We start from the raw sequence: 13,272 nt of genomic DNA on the forward strand, positions 1-13,272 counted from the left end.
AAACATGGCTCCTTTTATCCTCCTAGCTCTTCAGGCTGGCAAGGCAATGTTATGCTATGGGATATGTATTCATGGGAGTAGGCAAAAGGTGACCTATCACAGTACTAGCCCGGTAATAGTTAGGGTCTGAGAGCACAGCTGTATTACCAACCATCTCTGAACCAGGCCCATAGATAGTTGCAAAATATGGTCACTAAAACCCAGAAAGGCCTGTTCTTATTACAGCACAAGATGCAACACTATAAAAAAGGCTCGCCTCTGGATGAATCTTACCTCACCAACATCTCCCTTGACCCCTATTAGGTATAATCCCATTCCCCATTTTATTTTCTACCAAAAGGTTTTGCAATTGGTCTTGAATAGGATTTAAAGTCCCCGCTGATATATACGACCAGGGTCAATGGTTATCTCTGTCTGAACTACAACAGAAAACCCTTCAAATTCACCATTTTCTACACTCCCTTCCATCACTCTCTGTTCTTCGAGCTTTTATTCCTTTTGAGAGTCTGTGTAAACATTGTCCCTTGTATTAAAGGCTTGATCACCCAGCTTTATGCCTTTTTCCTGACACCACTGTTCTAGAGTAACCCTCCCCCTGTGAGGCACCATGAAATTACTTGGGAGCAAGACATTGGACCTCCTCCAGATGATGAGGCCTGGAACGACATGAGACTGAGGATAGCCAAAAGCTCTATAGCAACCAAAATAAAGGAGATGGCATAAATGTATTATCGCTGGTATTATACTCCCGAGACTTAATAAAATGTTCACGTCCTCCTTACCCAATTGTTGGCCGGGTTGTGGCTGCTATATGGTGTACTTGTCTGAATATTGTCTGCTTCTAGGACTTAGTTCATGTCCTCCTGAATTCCCTCCTGGAGGTTCAAATAAAAAAGGATCCCTTTATATTTTTGTTGTGCTAAGACCTCGCCAAATTGTTCAGAGAATTAGCCGCACTCATTCTGGTGGCGACAAAATCCTTGATTTTTTTAAATTGGAAAAAGACCTCTCCCCTGACTCTCTCTGCACTTAAGACCCAGATTTGGCATGTTGCAGCCATGGAGGAGATAACGTTACCTTCATGATCGAGGATATGTTTTTACCCAAGTCTGGCTGCTTACTGAACGTAGACCCATATCTCCTTCCACTTGAGTGTTAACCTCACGAGCGGACCCAAGGGCAGCGAAAGACACATCCTCTTTATCTCTCCCCCCCCATGCGGTTTTCTTTGGATACTTCTTGTGTATTTACCCTTATGATACTGTTTTGTGCCCCCCCCTTCTTTTGCCCTGATCCCCGTACTCCACTCTCCCTTACATTAGTCATCTGACTCTTGTTATTTTGCTTACTATTGTTCTTAAAACTTGGTTTGTATTGGGCTCTTGTTGCACCCTTTGTGTTTATTTCTATTTTGACTGACGATTCAAAACAAAGAATTATAAAACTAATGCCTCCGATCTCACAAGTTAGAGGATGGAATACCTTTTATTTCTTATTGCTCTGCACACAAGAAATTAAATGCATGTTATTCATGATTCAGCAACTTTGACATTCTCCAAGAATGCTCTGAGGAATCAGTGTATTGTATAATAAAAGTAATTTACCAATCCTGTTTGTGTTTTTTTGTTTTTACAGAAACCATCATTCTAACTTATTTCTATACTCCTGCAGATGCAGCAGGTTCAATTCTACAAGCATCAAGAGACTGGAGAACTTTCCTAAATTCATTGATTGTTGGAGAGACTGGATTAATGCGCAGAATCTCCCCATTAAAGCAGATGCTTTCCAGAACTGCGAAAAGTGAGCAACATATTTTATTTCACAAGATACCAATTGGGAACTAAAGTGGTGTTTTAAGAAAAAAAAGAAAGAAAGCAAACAGGACACTATATATCTGCTGCTTAATTTATTGTTAGCAAGAATTAAACAACTCTTTCCAGGACTTCAGATCTATAGCAGTTTTGTGAAATACTGCTAAAAGTGACAAGGCATGACTCGTGTGATGCCATAATATGAATTCTGATACAATTCACAAAGCATGTAAGGCCCAGCTACAAGGTACAATGAGTTCTAAGTGCTTATCGAGGATGGAGCAAAAACAATCGACCTTTATATTTTGCAAGACCGATATCTTCCGGCTACATTCTCCCAATTGATCACATTCCAGATAGCCTTCAGGTAGTCAGGTCTAACATTCTTATATTGCAGGTAATAAGCATGTTCCCATACATCAATGCCCAGGAGAGGAATAAGACCTGAGAAACAAAATAAACACAACATTTAGTTAAGCAACATTTGACTGGTATAGTTTTGGCAAATTTTATTTCTTTTGCAGATTTCAAATTGCTGGACACCACAAAAAACACACTTTTCTATCACCCATATATTTTAACAGCACACTCCGTTCCTTATACCACCTTAAATTATCTTAATGATTAGTGCACGGTTCAGTACATTTCTAAAAGAGTATTTGGTGTGGAATTGTTCTATTTAGTTTAGTATATCTTTACCACTAGCTAAGGGGCTGTTCAATAAACCATGTGGTTCTGGGCAAGTTACAGTGCTGATCAAATCGCTTATTTTTGCTAGCACCCCAGGCCCTAGAAGGAAAGGGCAAAAAATATGTTATCTGTTAAACCATGCACTATTTTCAATAAAAGCAAATTGAATCACCTCTATAAAACACTTCCTGAATCCAACACCTGGAACAAGTGTTAAAATCTCTATAAGTGAGAAGGTGTGTGTCTGTCTGATGTTTTTTACCTCACTCCACCAAATTTTTTCCTATATTTGAACTTTGTCAGAGCCACACACTGTTACATAATCCCATAAAACCAGGACACTCTTAAAATTACACGTTTTGGGGCTGGGTTACATCACTTTTCCACAGCCGCATACATGAAATAATGAGTTAGTCAGCACTCTGTTTGCATGATAAACTGAAATTGAACAGCATGCATTTTTGCATTTCACTCACTGTCTTATCTTACAGTAGCCACCCCGGGGATCTTAGAGTGCCTGGCAGGCTCATGAGCAGCTTAGTAATCGATACATTCAGACTGTGGCAGACAGCATAATCAGTCCACAATCTTTGATCAAATGCTAAACTTAGCATATGGAAATTACAAAGAGCAGAGGAGAATTATCACAGTCATAAACTGCCACTGCAGACGGGCCCCCGTCTGTCCGGGAACAGGATTCCAATTCCGGCATTCCCCCCCAGATGGCAGCCCTGCTAGACATGGTCTTCAATGTTGGTCTTCAGAGTGATTTCAGGGGGAGGTTCAGCGGTTGCAGTGACAGGTATCATGCAGATTCTTGATTATCAGGAATTCTCACATGCACCTGACCCATACTGTGCATCTGCTGTACGGGTCTGCTATATCGCTCTCAGGGCCTGATTCATTAAAAATTGCTATTGCAGCTCCGTAATCACATGCAGATCTGCAAAAAAATGCTAATTATCCTATTACAATGCAGTCGCACTGACAGTATAGAGAAGCCCACTGCTGCTATCTCACATCCGTAATAGCTTGCAAACCTCCATAAACATAGTTAACATCAAGTACCATCGGCCCCTCACACAGAATTACAGCAGCCCTGACCTTACTTAGAAATTGCATTAGCTAATTTATGCACGCCCATGCAACGCTGGTCAAATGGTCAGGCACACCTGTGTTTCTACAACCACCCCCCATCACGACCCCCAAACACTCATTGCCTGTCAATCACTCTGCAATGGTTCTGCGTGATCGCAGTGGTGCCTTTGCAAACGCAACAATCGGCCAACTGCATACGCTTTAGCAATAGCTATCCTTAATGAATCAGGCCCTCAGTTTGGCAGCAGACTGTCAGTGATTGACAGTCTGCTGCGGTTTCTGGCCGGGGAAGTGGAGGCGATGGCCTCTGTTCCCCAAAATGGAGGCATGTCATCACCGTTGGGGGATGGGGGGTTGGGGAGTGGAGAGGCCTCTCTTACTCAACTGCGGCAGCCAGCTTGCGTTACCCTATGGCAATGGTGGCGAATCCTGGCACTCCAGCTGCTGTGGGAGGGTGGCCACCACTGTCCTATGGTCACAGCTGGCAGAAGAAAAGCACATTATCCGAAGCTGCATCCTTGGACTCAGCTAGGATCAGTAATGCATGCAGGAAGCATAATGCCTCCTGCTGCATCACCATATTACAACTATCACAGCTGCTAACATGTTAGTAGCTGCAATAGCATATCTGTCCACAGCTGCATCACTCCCTCTGTTCTGCAGTGAATCCTGAAACTCAAGTGATTTTGGCAGCTATACTGATTTCTGTTCTGTAAGCCAGTCTGCTCCTGATGTAACCCATTCCAAATGGTATGAGAATACACCTGCCTGCACTGTCATTTACTCCTAATTTGCATAGTTATTCAAGTTATAATCGAGGACAATGTAAAAAATGAAGACTGCAGGTGTACTTCAGGGTCCAGTCTTCAAAACAGGCAATGCCGGGTATCCCAGCTAGTGCTGAAATTAATGTGTAAGAAACCACTTGCAACATATATCCCTAATTCTCTAAAGCAGCAACTATGGGCCCCCTCACCTGTTGTTCCTTGCAGAGGGTCCTGATTAGCACATGCAGCAACTTGTAGGCGGTCTGATTCTTTGTTGTATCCTAGCCAGCCCCATCCTGATCCCTGCACTGCAACTGATACAGTGGTTAGCTTCTCCTTAAACTTCTGAAAGGAGCCAAAGTCACGTTTTATTGCCTCTAAAAGTTCACCTAGTACCAATGAAATGTATCATTAGAAAAGAAAACAAACAAACCCTGGTCATATATGTGTGTACATGACAAAGAATATTTGAATGGAAATATATACCGACCTTGGGGTTCTCCCCCACCATTGGGAGAAAGATTCGTCCAAAAAATTGTGTGATTTACGTGGCCACCACCATTAAATTTAAGGGCAGGCTGGAGAGAGACCTGAGCGGTCACATCACCTAAAAATGTAATGAATGATGGAAGATTACAAATATGCACACAATTTAGGTTAAACTGAATATAGAATTGGAAATAATCTAGATTTATGGAATTGTATTTGGATGAAGCATGTATAAAACTGGGCACACACTAGAAGATATATCGTACGGATCAAATAGTGTGTACGTCAGACTGCGTGTTCTCACAGGGTAGTGCAGTACACAGCAGATGGGATAATGCAATGAATGACGCTATGCTGTAACATGCAGCATGGAACGATACATCGCACAGTCGTATACTAGATCATGCAGTGTGTACGGCCATCGCATCGTTCTGTCGGCTGGGAACAAATCATATAGTGTGTACCCAGCTTAACTCCTAAAACACAGGAGTGTCTTCTTTTTGATGACAAAGAGCACAACATAGCTATTTATATTAAAATAGAGGTAATGGGAGAAAGAACAAAAAGCAATCGTGTTTTGGGCTAAATATGTGGTAAAGCGACAAAACTAAAATGCCATGCTCAGAAAGTGGATACACCCAGAGACACTCAGACAGCTATTCACACCTGCATAGATTTTGCACATATCAAACCTTATGATTAGAGGGGAGGAATGGGAGAGAGCAATAGTTCTGTAAGGGTATATTCACTTAAATACTACTCACTCAGTCCAGCAATTATGTACATATACGACTGATGGGATGCGTATATATTTTGCACCTGCTATAGGGCAAGTGCAAGGTTACAAAGATAACGTGTTGAACTAATCTTGAGATGTATATACAAATTCGCTCTTTTTGGGTGCCGATTTTAATGAAGTAATTTACAGCTATATTGCTACAAACTCTACTTCCGCCCTATATTTTGCTAGTCATGTTCTAGTCACTCACCCAGATCATCTATTGCAGACTTTACATAACAATATCAGGTGACAAACGTAAGCTCATACACATTCACTGAAGTGCCAAAAGTCATGGGATAGATGTCTAGTATTGTGTAGAAACAAAAACAACTGGGAGCGCTGAATGACACTAGTAGTGTCTAAATTTAATGTACGCAGATATAGGGGTCTATGTACTAAGCAGTGATAAGAGAGAGTGAAAAGTGATAAGTGATAAGGTGCCAGCCAATCAGCTCCCAACTGTCATCTCACAGGCGGTGTTTGAATAATGACAGTTGGGAGCTGATTGGCTGGCACCTCATCACTTCCTTATCACTGCTTTGTACATAGACCCCATAGTCATGAAATCACAAAAATACATATAATAAAATTCACATATTAAATAGACCATAAATCAAATCTATAGATGACAAAAGGAAATAAAAAATAAAAATAAAAAAAATATGAAAGGAACCACTGTGGCCACAGAAAACAGACAAAAAAAAAAATTGGCATGCATAAAAAAGGGGGATATTTCCCAATGAATAAATGTTAGTATAGATATGTGAGTTTTCGTTTTATCTTTTTGTCTCTTTATCCAGGATTGTATGGAAATGAATCAAAAAGTCTGTTGGATTTGATTTAAATAATAAAAAATAAAATCAGTGTGCACAACCACCGAATGATGGACTTATTCCACAAAATTAAAATCAATTTGTAGTGGGAGTGAACATTAATATAAGTCACGTCTGGGGATATATTGCTGAAACCACTAAATCGTGACTAACAGTCTCTGTGTAACCAATAAACTGGTACCGCATTGCTGCTTTGCAGCGTAGATCTTGGGAGAGGCCTCTCCTAAAAGCATCCAGCAAAAGAATCCTCAGTGCCCGACATGTGTGTCCAGAGACGCCAACCGTGGTGCAGCGGTGGAGTTTACAGACTGCTGTAGTGCATGCTGCGTGCTGGCTAAGGTGCTAAGGGGGATGGGACATGGGTTGGAGAGGATATAGAAGTGTGGCCAAAGTACTATAAGGGCGTGTTCACTCAAAATGCACACCATGCTGATCACAAGAAAGATGCATATGTATGGAGACTGATCACTTGTGGGTGCTCAACTCTTGGTGCAAAGTCAGAACGGATAATGATGATTGGCTGTATGAATCACATACTCTTGCCACTCTCAGATCATCAGTGTATGCCTTTGTATTGCTCAGAGACAGCTAAAGGCCTTGAAAAGAAGATATTGTAAGTAGAATATTGTATCAACAAACTTGTGGATTACAAAAATCATTGTTAATTTTCTTAGGAAGTTGCTGAATATATGGATATGTGCAGAAACAGCAGCTATAACCGTACACCATAGCCACACTTGGACGACAGTGTCCAGTCTCCGCATTTAGGATACGGGGCTCCCCAGGAATCACTGCTGAGGTTCATCTGCATTGCGCTGAGCATTAAAACCTGCTTTTTTGCTTATTAATCCTATAACATTGTGCTGTGTGTTTACTTTAATCATGTGATATTTGCAGGTTATAAACGTCCCATTGGAAACAAGCAATAGAGCATGTTTTTTTATAATTTCATGTTTTAATAGGGAAGGAGATGGATGTGAGCTTAAATTTTTTATTATGTCTTTATGCTTTGGTCTAAGTCTCTTTCACATAGTACATGCAATTTTATTTTTTACTAACATCACTGTCCAGGCATGTACTATATTGTTTAAGAATTGTGTGCTGTAATATTGGGAGAGAACACCTGCTAGTAGTGAGCCTGTAGAGTTTAGCTTTCCAAGTTTGGTCAGATTATTGATATCTAGCGAAAAGAAGTAGGTGTGCTAGAGATATGATGGCAAGAATGTAAGCTCCGATGTCTAGTGTTGCCATAAGTTAATACTGTCAAGTAACAAATATCTGTGCTGGAGTAAAAAGTAATTGTTCTTTCCCATTTAAGAGAAAAATGGTCTGGCACCCTTTATCACATCAAGTGACATTTGTGCTATACATAGCTACCGGTGCTGCATCTCTATAATTTAGATATTATTTGTTACTAACCCTGCATGTGTAAGCATTCTAGTTTACTGAAGACCTGAAGTGAGAGGGACTGATACGACTTTTCCACTACCTCAATAACCCGGGTTATTGCTGGGTCTACCCCTTTCGCAGATCACTGTAAAAAGGGTCCTTGAAAGAAAAACCCGGGTCGACTGACCTCAGAATTCGACCCTAGTCGCTACCAGAGTTGAGCCCAGGAAGGAGTCGGGTAACTGCAGTGTAAGCAGCGCAACCCAGGTCATGCCTCAAACCAGCGGATTTGCTGGCTTCAGTAGTACTTGGATATGATATCTCCAAACGTCAACTGTAACGCAAGAAGACCTGGGTCCAGTGTGAACAGCTGGTGTGAAAGGGGTAAAATCTCAGCTACAACCCATGCTCAGTGCCCCAGGTTAGAGCCTGGTTTTTGGTAAAAAAAAAAAAAAAGGGGAGTGAGCTAGAATAAAGTGGCAGACCCTGAGCTAGTTGCTTGTAAGAAATCCAACTACACCATCCACCAGGCAAGCAGATGGCTACACATAATTACATTGTGGTAGGACCTGAAGATGTTATTGCATAGTCATTTTTCATACCTTTAGCTAGAGCTTCTGCGTATTTCTCCTCTGCAATATTTAGGTTGTTCACATAAGCAGCATGGTGTTTACTGTGGTGAAGCTGCATAATCTCCGCACTGAGATGAGGCTGTAGTGCACCATAATCATATGGCAAGTCTGGCAATGTATGCTTCTGTCTGGAAGTCAGGCATCCTGAAGCAGGTGCAAGCCTAAAGCTAGTTCTGTAGGGAACATAGACAGTTAGGAATCGGTGCATTTATTCTTTTAGAAGACTTAATAATATCTCTAACACTGCATTATAAAACAAAAATGACAAACTTTCTTTTCATCATGGTTTTTAAATAATAAGTCCATTATGTATACTAAATAAGTTGTTCGAAATTTTATAAAAATAATAATAATCCAAGGCCCATCCATTAGGAGTAGGAGCAGAAGAGCCAGTAGCATCAGCGACACTGTTCTCCATATTGAGCAGTGCTGCAGTGTCACCAATTTGGCTGAAATGGGAGCTATAGCACATACCTAGCTACAGCAGCTCCCATCCCATTGGCTATTGCAGAAGCTCAGGAGGCCTTGCAGACGTGGATTCTGTTGGATGGACTGAGCACAGGGGCGGATTGAGCGAGGTGTAGGTGCCTCCCAGGTCAGGTGCCAGCCAAATATTAGTCAATACGTTCAGTGGCCAACTATGCTGACTGAATGTGCGTGGTATATGTGATTAAATACCATTTAGTGGCCAGCCTGAAGGTAAAATGCAGTCTGGGCAGGGTTGTCATCCCAGGAGCCACCACCGCACCTTCCCACTAATGCCCCAGACAGTTCCGCCGTCTGGTGATGACTTCCAGCGGATCCAGCAAAGTTTCAGGAGGAGAGTAGAACGTTAATTCTAACCCTCCCTCTTTTGAATATTCTAACCTTCACTCCCGTAGCCTAATCCTAAACCTCCCCTAGTGCCTAACAGTCCCCCTCCGGTCATCATTCTGCCAATGCAACCATGTTCAATGTGGATATCATAGCTGTTAACATTGTGATGTCAACATTATGAATGGCATGGTACTAGTTTTAGAGTCCTCAGATCTGCATTGCTCACAAATGTTGACTGTAGCAATGTTGCCTCCACACATGAATTATACAAGCACTGCCCAACATTAATTTCAGCAGCATTGTCACATTGACTAGACAAAAATTTCCAGCACGCCATTGTTATACTAACATACCACCCCCATCACCTCCCACAAACGCTTGCTAGCTGTCAATCATTTATAAGTATACGATGCCTTGTGAGTGCCATCGCGATGTGATTTGGTGCATGCAGTATGCTGCATACGCACTGGATAAAAAAAATTGCTCAGCCGAGTTGATGTTTGAAATTACGATCCAAGCTGAATCAGGACCATAGCTATGTACAGGATTAGTAAGAACATAGCAGACACTTGTGGACAAATTGTTCATCCACTGTAGGGTAGAAGGACAAAAGTGCAGCCTTCATTGATGTGATCTCAGTTTTCTAAACCCAGGTAAGATTGCTTCCTCTAGGTTATCTTAAGATGCTGATCAACAAACAGCAGTTCCGGTTGGAAAAATCAATTAGTGATGTGAATACTCTTCACTGGTTAACAGAGGAGCAAAAGAGCAACAAGGCAAGTACTGAGAGGCCTGGGGCTCTGTATAATACAGTGCTTCTCAAATCCAATAATTGGGACACACAAACAGTGCATGTTTTCCAGGTCTCCTCACAGAATCACATGTGAAAGAATTAGAACCAGCAGTGGATCTATTAAAATGTGTCAGTCAGTAATGACTACACATGTGCTCCAGCAAGGAGATATGGAAAACAAGCACTGTGTTTTTCCAAAGGACCGGAATTGAGAAGCACTGATATAATGGTCAGAAGTGTTATTTGTAAATAGTCAGTGCATGTGGTAAACATTTGTATGGCATAAATTTATTTTATTTTGTGCCAGGTAAGAAAGTTTATTATTTGCCACAAAAATCCATATATTTGAGAACAGATCAGGCTGCAAGGGGGCAAGATGAAGAGATGTTACTGGTATTTCCATGCCATTGCAAAGGCGACTTGTCCCTCTCAAAGCTAAGTGTTATTAGAATATCCGCCAAAACAAACAGTACAATTAGCTATGAAATACACAAGAAAACAGATTATATGTGCACAGTGCAGGATTAAGACTTCATAGGACCATAGGCAATAAACCGGTTTGGGGCCCTCTCACCTCCGGTCCAAACTTGCAAATTTTTATAGTGTAACATTCATTTCAGCACCATATAGTATAGTACAGTTGTTCCCAAACTGGGTGCCGAGTCATCCTGGGGTGCTGCAGGACACTTGCAGGGATTCCACAAGTTGGTAGTCAAGTCCCAAAGCCAATGAAACCGGGCCCCCTAGAACCACTGTGCCCTAGACGCCAGTCTGTACCGCCTTGTCAATAATCCGGTTCTGCTTGTGCATTTTTAATTAGTAGGAACTGCCGCTTCATACAGTTGCCAAGTAGGGATGGACATCGGAAGCCCAGCATTGAATAGTTGCGGGTCTTCCGACATCAAATCCAGCAATGTGATGGCAACTAGCCATCGCATCCATTCGATGGTGTAACCATCGGGGTGGTTATACTTGGTGCATGCGCAGAAGCAGTCATAGCTTCATGAATGCGCACTTGATGTGGGATATTGCATGTGCAGAAGGTGCACTGTACACATCACTGTGGGGACCAGCCCAGCACTTTCTTAGATGCTGGGCTGCCCACAGGACTACGGCACACTGTGAATAGATGTCATGCACATGACATCTATTCACCAGCTGCTGGACAGCTGGGCGGTAAGTTTTAGCTGAGCTGCAGACACCACCTCCAGGTATCCGCAGCTGAAAAAACAGCAAGCCATCAGATGGGCATCAGAAAGCTGCATACGATGGCTGGCAACCTTCGAATTCCCGCTATTCAAAGGAAAAAGTATTTACATCGAATTGGAAAACATTGACTGTTGCTAACCATCGGCTTCCGATGTCCATCAATATTGCTATTCTGTGGAAGGGGCAGAGGGCCTGATTCAGACGTGCTCGCAAGCGGGTCGATGGTCGGCCAGTGCGCACGCGCGTCGAGTGAGCACTTCACTTGCTCTGGGGCTCGCTACAGAATGGGGTAGTTGTCAATGTTCACTCGGTCTTGCGGAAGAAGAGACCCTACCACAAAGGTCTCGTCACAAGCCCGATGGTCGCGATAATCGCCACACTGATAATCGCGATCATCACCGGGCCGCTCGCAAAAGCTGTTGGTGGTCACTCACAGCTATGCGAGCGGCCTGGAGGCAGATTTTTTTTTAAACAAAAAATCTGCCCTGATTCAGAGCGAGCGCCTCTGAAACAAGCCCAGAGTCTCATGGCAACCTCCCTTCCACATTATTGTGGGAACATGCCCAGTGGCACCGAGAGGGGGGGGGGGGGGAAGCAGGTACAATTTACCCGGGCTTCCAGAGGGGCCCAGCACCGCCCCCCCTCCCTTCCTCGCAGCAGCTGATGCAGTGAGAGATTGCTAGCAGCCACAGCAATCTCCTATGCCTGAGGGGGGAGCGATCACACACCCCTGGCTTTGCGCTGGGCTGAGGGGCTCGCTGCAAAAGTATGTTTCTGAGGGGTTTTTTTGGCTCAAGGGGGCATGGCCACACCGCACGCAATTAGGCCACACCCCCTCTTTACCTGGGCCCGGTGGCGCTCTCTACGCCCCTGAGCATGCCCAGCACTCTCCAAGATGCTGGGCTGTCCCCAGGCTCCCCCTACACATAGAATAGATGCCATGCACATCTGCACAGCATCTATTCTCCTGCTGCTCACACTCCCCCCCCACCGCCAAACAGCCAGCCATCGAATGGGCATGGGCATCGGAAAGCTGCATACAATGGCTGTCAACCATCAAATTCCCGGTATTCGATGGAAAAGTACTTCCATCGAATCAAAAACATTGATGGTTGCTAACCATAGGCTTCCGATGTCCATCCCTATTGCCATGTGCAAACATCTAGAAAGTTGCATAACACGCACTATTCCTGTGACGCCAACTTCCAGATTAAGAAATCACCTCGTTTACACCCTACTCATTTTTCAGAATCTAAATCCAGAAAATGATCTGCTATATAAACAGATGATGGATATCATCCTGTGCTATTTGGTGACAGGTGACTCCCGTTGTTATGAGCACCTACCAGTGACCAAGCATACAGAGCCACTGCATTTAGACGCCAGTGCACTGGTTCCCAACCACTCACCTGCCACACAGGCTCAGTCTGCACAGCATGTTTATAACGTGTTTAGATGTCGGCACAGGAGGGGACACTCCGCACGCAGCAGCTACCTGTCCCTCCTATATATAATATATCAGTGTGACTGTGGCTGTCCTTGCACAATCTCCTCCCATTGACTCCGTGTTGTAGTTCCGGGCCATGCGGGGAGCGCTCCCTCCTCCTCCTGCCGCAGCTGTCATATCACACACGCTCACATGGAGGGGATTTCCCCCCCACATCCCACAGTCATCACAACACAGGTTTCTGCTCAGATCGGCTCTACTTAAAAGATTTGACAGCTGCCTATAGAATAGCAGTAGATATTACTGCTATTCTATAGGCAGCTGACAAATCCTTTAAGTTATCACAAGGTAATGTTTGAGGTTTTTTTTTTTTTTAATATATAAATAAAATCTAATTTAAAGCTTATGTTTGCTTAAAACGTTAGGTGGTTTCTAGTTGCAGATAGACATCATAGCAGATTAAGGGGCCCATTTATCAATTAATATTTGCGGTGTATTCCCCCAAAACACCCGTAAT

The 13,272-nt window shown here is 43.2% G+C and overlaps 1 protein-coding gene across 1 annotated transcript; it reads right to left on the reverse strand.

Moving 5' to 3' along the window:
• Window positions 1-1,891: 1,891 nt before the first annotated feature.
• Window positions 1,892-12,885, reverse strand: SOD2 (superoxide dismutase 2). Its single transcript, XM_088474481.1, has 5 exons — window positions 12,718-12,885; window positions 8,461-8,663; window positions 4,857-4,973; window positions 4,576-4,755; window positions 1,892-2,255 (listed from the first exon to the last, which is right to left on the reverse strand). The coding sequence occupies exons 1-5, from the start codon at window positions 12,744-12,746 to the stop codon at window positions 2,110-2,112; spliced, it is 675 nt and encodes a 224-aa protein (XP_088330607.1). The 5' UTR covers window positions 12,747-12,885; the 3' UTR covers window positions 1,892-2,109.
• Between the last annotated feature and the right edge of the window lie 387 nt (window positions 12,886-13,272).

The sequence above is a fragment of the Taudactylus pleione genome, unplaced genomic scaffold (genome assembly GCF_031769625.1).
Source record: "Taudactylus pleione unplaced genomic scaffold, aTauple2 ptg000154l, whole genome shotgun sequence".
NCBI lineage: Eukaryota > Metazoa > Chordata > Amphibia > Anura > Myobatrachidae > Taudactylus > Taudactylus pleione.